This window comes from Berghia stephanieae, unplaced genomic scaffold (genome assembly GCF_034508935.2).
Source record: "Berghia stephanieae isolate SIO BIC M18660-M18661 unplaced genomic scaffold, UCSD_Bste_1.3 scaffold2729, whole genome shotgun sequence".
NCBI lineage: Eukaryota > Metazoa > Mollusca > Gastropoda > Nudibranchia > Aeolidiidae > Berghia > Berghia stephanieae.
Window position 1 is genome coordinate 1 of NW_027623877.1, and position 9,147 is coordinate 9,147.

Sequence of the window (9,147 nt, forward strand, 5' to 3'; positions counted from 1 at the left end):
AATCAGAAAAAGCAAAGCAAACTGTAAATAAAATATAACAAAATAAAAACGAACGAAAGTAAATAAGAAAAAATAAGAAAAAAAATGATTAAATTTTGATTATTTTTGATATTGTATTTGATGTTATTAGTTTGGATCACATAGATATTATACTAAATATTGATACAAAAGGTCACCTATTAATTAATCCATGGTCAATTTTTGATATAGGTGAATTGATACAAAGGGTCACCTTTAATTAATCCATGGTCTAATTTTGGTGAGGTGAATTGATACAAAGGGTCACCAAATTAATTAATCCATGGTCTAATTTTGATGTAGGTGAATTGATACAAAGGGTCACCTATTAATTAATCCATGGTCTAATTTTGATGTAGGTGAATTGATACAAAGGGTCACCTATCAATTTAAATCCATGGTCTAATTTTGATGTAGGTGAGTCCAAACTACAGAGTGTGGGGGAGGCTGACTGGCCTGGGACTTCCACAGTACGAGAACACACTGGTGGCCAATGGATTTGACGACACTGATTTCCTGGTAGGAAATATTTTCTTCTGTTTCAAATACACTGGAATCCGCATATCCGCATGAAGTAAATGGTGTAAAGGGATTTTGCTACTCAGCAATTTGTGCATAAGAGACTTTGCTGATTTGCTTATATTTTAATTTTTTTTTTTTTTTTTTCAAAAATAAATATACCAATATCATATTGAACCATACACTAAGTGAAACAACCTTTTGTTTTTTCTTCCTTCTTTCAGCTTATCCCTCAGTTTGCAGGGTTGCCATAATGAATGTCAATCTCCATGCATCTCGGTTCAGAGCATCATATTCCTCTGTGCCCAGGTCTTTCATATCATCCTTTACCTAATCCCACCATCTATTCTTTGGTTCCCTTTTTCCTCTTTCCACCTATTTGTAAGTCCAATATTTTCTTTCCCTTGTACTCGCTCTCTTGTCTCTTTACATGTCCGAACCATTTCAATCTATCTTCTCTCATCTTTATTGATACATTCTTCACTTCAGTCAAACTTCGAATTCGTTCATTTCTCACGTTATCTTTTCTTGTCCAGCCAAGTGACCATTTCAACATCCTCATTTCTGCCACCCTCAACAACCTTTTGTTCCTGTTGCATATTGTATCTCATTGTAACAATCATTTTTTTTGTCAGTGGTTGTATTTTTATAATGTATATCCTAACAGGGTGGTCAGGTGATGGAGGAGCAGGACCTTTGTGCCATAGGGATGGATGATTCATCCCACAGACAGATGATTCTGGAAGGAGCTGCCAAGCTCTTGGAGTTCCAGCCTTTAGGTTGGTTGGTGTAGCAAAAAAAGAAATAAAAAAAATATAATAATAAAATATAATTTATAAAAATAAATAGAAAGTACTTTTTGAAGCCAATGGAGAGAAAGATAAAGGAGTTTAATGTGACTCATATATAAGGGAACAACACAAAACAGACAACGTTTTGGCCTTTGGCCTTTTTAAAGTATTTATATATAATATATATATATATATATAATATATATATATATATATATATAAATATAATATATATATATTATATATATATTATGTATATATATATTTTTCGTGTTTTACTTGAAAAATGCCAAAGGCTGAAACGTCGTTTGTTTTGTGTTGTTCCCTTATATATGAGTCACATTAACTCCCTTTATCTTTCTCTCCATTTTATTGACTCATTTATTATTATTTTTTTTTAATTGACTCATTTAGTTTTTTTACGCCAACAGATTCCTGCCAGTGGAATTTATCCCAGTTTCTCTAGAGTCTAGAATTAAACAGACATTGCTTTTTCTTTAATTTGGAGAAACTACTACTCTGTTACAAATTACTTTCTGCCAGTTCTAATCTAGACCTAGCTACCCGGTAGACAGGAGAATCAGAGAAATCCATGCTCTACTTGAATTTGAATAAATGAGTCGTAATGGATCTCCATAGGATGGTATTTGTTAGTTTGTTTTTAAGATCCATGTGTTGGGACACCTAGTTCTCCATCATAGTCTTGCATAGCGAACACAGTGATATTGAGCTTTTATATAGCGCAATATCCACTAAACGTGCTCAAAGCGCTTTAACAAGGGGTCCCTGGCCAACATGATATGATAAGGATTGCTTACAATAGTCCTTCAGAGCTAAGTGACATCATTATCATTCCTTATATACATTTTTAATTTCACAATGTCATCATATGGTTGTAATTTTAAAGGAATCATTTCAATGATAAACCTCATACATATTCCAATCTGTACAGACTTGAATGAATCAATTCAATGATAAACCTCATACATATTCCAATCTGTACAGACTTGAATGAATCAATTCAATGATAAACCTCATACATATTCCAATCTGTACAGACTTGAATGAATCAATTCAATGATAAACCTCATACATATTCCAATCTGTACAGACTTGAATGAATCAATTCAATGATAAACCTCATACATATTCCAATCTGTACAGACTTGAATGAATCAATTCAATGATTAAACCTCATACATATTCCAATCTGTACAGACTTGAATGAATCAATTCAATGATAAACCTCATACATATTCCAATCTGTACAGACTTGAATGAATCAATTCAATGATAAACCTCATACATATTCCAATCTGTACAGACTTGAATGAATCAATTCAATGATAAACCTCATACATATTCCAATCTGTACAGACTTGAATGAATCAATTCAATGATAAACCTCATACATACTCCAATCTGTACAGACATGAAAAAGCTTCCCGAGTCAGTGGCGGAGTGGCTTGGATCCCTACGACTAGACCAGTACTTGGACACGTTCATGTCCCACGGTTACAACAACATGGAGAGAGTGGTGCAATTGTGGGAGTTGGAACTAGTAACGGTAAGGACTTTTATGCACTAGGGGGAAAAATTACCCCAACTTTAATGTCGTGCCTCATTTACAGTAGATAAGTGACACGTGGTGATGCATATCAGTGTAAAATACTTTTTATTTTTTGTGTTTATTGTCTGTGTGTGTTTGTGCGTGTGTGAAAAGGGAGAGGGTTGAGGTTTTGGGGGGGGGGGGGGGGGGGGGGGGGGGGGGGGGGGGGGGGGGGGGGGGGGGGGGTTTGTGTGTGTTTCTTCAAAAATTTTGTTTGTTTGTTTTTTTTGTTAGATTACTCTCCTTCTTCCTCTTACTATATAAGATTTATTTCTTTTTTTCTTTATTACATAAATACAGATAAAGAGACACACAAAGTTTGCCATTTATTTACAAGTGTTATAAATGTTATTATACTCATTATAAATAAAAAATAATGGATGTGACTTTTTTTTGTGTTATATTTATATGTGTATGTCTCTGTTTTAGTGTTGGCAAAAGGAGGAAATGGTGAATTCACGAATATTTCACTGCAAATTGCTCATGAGTGCAAATTTAATTCTTTCAAATAATTCTCCAATCTATCTATCTTTACTTTCGTCTTCCCCATCCAGGTGCTTGACATAACATCAGTGGGACATCGAAAGAGGATTTTGGCATCACTGGGAGAGAGAAGACCAGAAGTTCCTACTAGTCCTGTAAGTTATAGTTGACTTTTGGATTTGTACTACCCCTTCAATGTAGTCCTTCAGAGCCATTCGGCCCATGGAGCTAGAGTTTATCTCGATTTGTATAGCGTGAAACGGACAATAGCAATTGCTTGTTATCCTTTGGATAGCTTTCAGTCTGATCTAGTGACTAAATGAGCTCTAACCCTGCAGTCTACTCTCTTGGTTTATTACTTATCCTGTCCAGTGACCAGCTCAGATCTAACCCTTCAGTCTACTCTCTTGGTTCATTACTTATCCTGTCCAGTGAGCAGCTCAGATCTAGCCCTTCGGTTTACTCTCTTCGTTTCTTGCTTATCCTATTCATTGACTAGATGAGCAAAAGCTCTTTGGTCTGTACTTTCAGTTACTTACACATCTGATTCAGTGACTTACTGAGCTTTAGCCCTTCAGTCTATTATCTTGGCTATTTACTTATTGGATGCAGTCACTTACTCAGCTCTAACCCTTCAGTCTACTCTCTTGGTTTCTTACTTATCCGATCCAGTGACTAGCTCAGCTCTAGCCTTTCGGCTGCTTTGGTAACATGTTTTATCCAGGAACTTGATAAGCTCTTGCCCTTTATATTCTGCTCTCTTGGTTATTTCTCTCCAAAACAGTGACTTTATGAGGTCTTGCCCTTCGGTCTTCTGTCTTGGGTTTTACTTACCTCCAATCCAGGAACTTGATAAGCTCTTGCCCTGTATTCTGCTCTCTTGGATACTGACTTATCCTATCCAGTGACTAGCTCAGCTCTAGCCTTTCGACTGCTCTTTTAGTAACTTGTCTTATCCAGGAACTTGATAAACTCTTGCCCTGTGTTCTACTCTCTTGGTTACTTCTCTTCAATCAGTGACTTTATGAGGTCTTGCCCTACAGTCTGCTGTTTTGGGTTTTACATACCTCCAATCCAGTGACTTGATAAGCTCTTGCCCTGTATTCTGCTCTCTTGGCTACTTACTTATCCCATCTAGCTACTCGTTCAGCTCTAGCCTTTTGGCTGCTCTTTTGGTTACTTACTTGTCTGATCCAGTGACTGTTCCAGTCAGTCGATCTGCTTACAATTTTAAAGTATCTGCAGGAATTGTAAATAAACATTTTTAAGTAACAAACATGTAACTATTATAAAATTTTATTACAACAGTATTAACACGATTGAGCAGCTATGGCCCCTCAAGGCCGATAAAAATTGATAAAACCAGAAATGGGCGCTTAAATGACCTAAATAGTGTTGAAAGCGCCGTTAAACACCTACAAACAAAAGAAACAAACCAGTGACTTGATGAGCTCTTGCCCTTTAGTTTGCCCTCTCGGTTCCTTATCCCATCTTGTGAATATAAATCCAGGCTAATAAATACTTAATAATTTTTTTTTCCGTTTGCGGCCGCTTTTTCTATTTCCTTAATATTATAAATTCATTTGTTTCTTTTGATTTTTCAATGTATTCATTCATTCACTCATTTTTTTGTTCATTCATTCATTTATTAATTAATCTTCCAACCCCCCCCCCCCCCCTCTCCTCTCTCTCTCTCTCTCTCTCTCTCTCTCTCTCTCTCTCTCTTCTTTCTTTCTTTCTCTTCTCTCCTCTCTCTCTCTCTCTTTCTCTCTCTCTCTCTCCCTCCCTCTCTCTTTCTCTCTCTCTCTCTCTCTCTTTCTCTCTCTCTCTCTCTATTTCTCTCTCTCTCTCTCTCTCTCTATTTCTCTCTCTCTCTCTCTCTCTCTCTCTCTCTCTCTCTCTCTCTCTCTCTCTCTCTCCCCTCTTCTCTCTCTCTCTCTCCTCTCTCTCGTTACAGGCCAAACCACGAATTGCCAGCTTTGAAAGTCTGAGAGAGCCAAGATCTCCATTCGATCACGTTGACCTTTACCGTGACTACACTGGAGTGAGGTCAAGGGTCAACAGAGATCAAGAGAGCGATCTCCCTCAAGGGTCATTGGATGAGTTTGAGGAGGCTTCCCAAGGTCTTAATCAGGTACGTCATCGCATCGTGCAAGAATTGTAGTTATTCATTTATTATTGTGGCACTTTACACAAATTGCCATGATCTACTCAGTGTGGATGGGTACTACTGGGATCAGTGCTGATGGTTTTCCTCGGATCCGAGGAAATCTGGGATTTTGGAGTGATTCTCCTCCTTTTAAAAATATTACATTTCAGGCCCCCCCCCCCCCCCCCCCCCCCAATCAATGTATTGGCAGTGTGAGAATTGATGTGTGGTGGGACAAACAGGTACAGTTTTCCCACTCTTCAGAAGTTTGCTGGAGTATTAATGATGATTTATCATCTCAATTGCTCTAAAGGTTTGTGGTTTAATGCAGTAAAAATGGGGCTTACAGGCAATTGGTCAAACTTTTCATTTTTTTTGTCATCAGCACTGTGGGATATAGGAAGGGAGAGATTTTTGTAAGAGGACTTGTGAAAAAATTTGACACTATTTGGATGGGTGTACTGTATGGCTTCATATAGACTGCTAGGAAAGTAAAACATGACATTCTGAAGCTCATCGACTATGGCGAATCTGTAAATATGTGCTTATTTTTAAAAAATCTATTAGATAATTGACATAGCATCTGCACCCTTGCAAAGCTACATTGTGTACTCCAGTGTAATTGGCTTTATCAATTCTATTGAACTTTGTGAAATTACAAATTTGCTTAATGGATGTGTTTATTCGTAATTACAAAATTTGTAAGAACCAAGAGAAAATAGAGGAAATATATATATTAAAAATAAAAACAAAACAAAATTTAAATGAAAACAAAACCATCCTCCACCCACCCCACCAAAAAAAAAAAAAGAAAAGAAAAAAAGAACCTCAACAAAAACAAATTGTATCTAATCTCCATTTGACGTTGTTGCCCACAGGGCCAGAGCATCCGAGATCAAGCCATCCACATCCGGGCACCACACATGATGCAGTACACAGGGTCTATCAAACAATGGAGGCATAAGCCAGAGATTCTCATCAAAGGCTGTTGTAACTATACAGCTCATGTAAGTTTGTTGTCATCGTCGTCGTCTTCATTTGTCCACCTGTCCATAGATACATCCATCAATTCTTTATCACCCTTTCCATCCATCAATCTGTCCATTCGTTCATCCATCCAGTTGTTCATCCATCCATCCATCCATCAATCCAACCATCCATCTGTCCATACATCCATCTGTCCATACATCCAACCATCCGACCATCCATCCATCCGTCCATCCATCCATCCATCCATCTATCCATCCATCCATCCATCCGTCTATCCATCCATCCATCCATCCTTCCATCCATCCCTCCATCCATCTGTCCCCTGTCCATCCATCCATCCATTCATCCATCCATCCATTCAACCAACTGTCCTTCTATCCATCTATCTTTTATCCATCCACCATTTCATACATCCATCAATCTACCAGTCTAATTAACCTCGATGATTTATATAGTCTTACAAATGTTGTTTCCGTCCACAGTATTTGGGGTCCACACTAGTCAAAGAACTGAAGGGTGCTGTGTCCACACAGAGGGGATTGCAAAGCTAAGGTAGGCATTACAATTATGTACCCATCGTTCTAAGCAGTTTAATTCACTTATGAAATAAAGAAAAGTGAACATTCTGCAAAAGCTTTAAGAGAAAGAAAGAACAAGATTATAGATTAGAATTAAAAAAAAAAAAAAAAAAGAAAAGAAAGAAAGAAAAACATGGATCGCAAAAGAAACAAAACAAAAAAAACGCCCAAAAAACTAAAATGAAAAAAAAAATCAACCCGAAATAGCAACAAATAAACAAATCAAATCACAAACAATAAAAATCCGAGCAGCAAAAAATAATAAAAGAAAAAAAAAAAAGAAAGAAAAGGAAAATTTTAGAGATTGATCGTAAATGAATCTGAGCATACTTTATGTGAGAGTATAGCGTAGAGAAAGGCCCTCGATATCATTATCATTTTATTACAAAGAAATGATATAGTCTGATACCAAGATTTAATTTGCATTATATAATCCTTGCACTAAGTGGTATGATACTTTATTTTTGGTGAAGCATTTGGTAGACACTGCTTCGAGATTTAAAAAAAAATAAAAAAAATAATGAAATTAAAATTTCAGGACACTGATCTTTCTTGTTGCACGGATAATTCAAGGGAAGTAATCAAAATTAACAGTATGCCATCTTTTTTCGTGGATTATATCCCTTACAACATCACAACACAAAATAGAACAAAAATAACTTTTCAAAGACATCGATTCACTGATTTTAAAATCAGCTATTTAAGGATGCTTCTGACTTTCGGATTCTTTTAAAAAACAAAACAAAAACTATTACCATACATTGTTTTGAAGACTATAAAATTTTTAATTGAAGGTATGAATAATATTCATAGGTAGATATTTTTGAATTAATTATGATATGATGATTTGTCCGCATTTTGGTGTCACCTTGTAACATTTGGTGCCCCAAGAACTATGTCAGTTAAATACATTATAAACCAACGTTCATTTTAACAGCTCCTATCTGAGGCAATCCTCTTATTTCTTATTTTCTTTTATTTCTTTCTTTCTTTTCTTTCTTTTTCTTATATCAATATAATTTTTATTATCTATATCTTAACAATTATATAACCTGTACGCTCCTTGAACTTTATACCATGTAATTGTTCTCACTTTTTACAATAATATTATTATACTATGCCTATTATCAAGTTTTACTTTACCACATTATTATTATTTTATTTTTATTTATTTATTTCTTAATTTTTTAAAATATATTATTTATTTAATTATTTTTTTTTAATGAATTATTATTATTATTTTTATAACTATTTAAAAAAAAATTAAAATTGCCTTGTTTTTTAAAAAATATTTTATTTATTATCTTGAATTAAGAAATGCATTGTTATTCCCATCCCAACTCCAGGGTAAAGCAGTACGTATGTGTTAAGGTTTTAAGCATGCGCTGTCTTGAATCTAATTTTAGATTTGCCATGCAACGGGGAAAAGAGTTAAGAGGATAAGAGAAGTGCCTGGAAGAAAATATATTACGTATTTGAAAAAAAATGATAATAATTATAATGAGAGAAATGAATCGTTAAATAGATTAAACAAACAATTACAAAAAAAACAACAAACAAAACAAAACAAAAGCGAAAATGAAATGAAAAAAACTGTCAAGACTATCCCAGTGTACTCTCCAGGTTGAGGGGGGCACACCAACTCGTACCTGGTGATAATTTAATTCACGTGCAATGCAATTTCCCCCCCCCCCCCCCCCCCCCCCCCCCCCCCCCCCCCCCCGCTCCCCTCCCTCCTTCCTTACAAACACATCTTGCTGGCACTTCTTCTTAACCTTCAATCATAATTAATTGTCATCCAGTTACCAGTTGTTGTTTTTTTAGTATAAAGGGAAATAATCGTGTATTGTAGGTATTGTGAAAATAAAATCGATATTCCCTTACACCGCTGACTGGAATGAAGATTATTTTTTTTTAAGTGCACTTTCGTGGGGGTAGGGAACCACTGCACGATATTAATATAATATAGTCATGAACGCATCGTTATAGTATCAAATGATTGCTGCATTT

At 35.7% G+C, this 9,147-nt stretch overlaps 1 protein-coding gene across 1 annotated transcript; it reads left to right on the forward strand.

The window, feature by feature from the left end:
* Positions 1 to 415: 415 nt before the first annotated feature.
* Positions 416 to 7,259, forward strand: LOC144961509 (ankyrin repeat and sterile alpha motif domain-containing protein 1B-like). The gene is made up of 7 exons (XM_078894670.1): positions 416 to 537; positions 1,205 to 1,316; positions 2,759 to 2,895; positions 3,492 to 3,575; positions 5,378 to 5,554; positions 6,448 to 6,576; positions 7,042 to 7,259. The coding sequence occupies exons 2-7, from the start codon at positions 1,217 to 1,219 to the stop codon at positions 7,108 to 7,110; spliced, it is 696 nt and encodes a 231-aa protein (XP_078750796.1). The 5' UTR covers positions 416 to 537; positions 1,205 to 1,216; the 3' UTR covers positions 7,111 to 7,259.
* Positions 7,260 to 9,147: the final 1,888 nt, after the last annotated feature.

Bases quoted from the DNA above. Each gene is read 5' to 3' on its own strand.
- LOC144961509 (XM_078894670.1), top strand. From the start codon at position 1,217: ATGGAGGAGCAGGACCTTTGTGCCATAGGGATGGATGATTCATCCCAC. The intron at 1,317-2,758 runs GTTGGTTGGTGT...CAATCTGTACAG, and splicing joins CTTGGAGTTCCAGCCTTTAG to ACATGAAAAAGCTTCCCGAG. The intron at 5,555-6,447 runs GTACGTCATCGC...TGTTGCCCACAG, and splicing joins CTTCCCAAGGTCTTAATCAG to GGCCAGAGCATCCGAGATCA.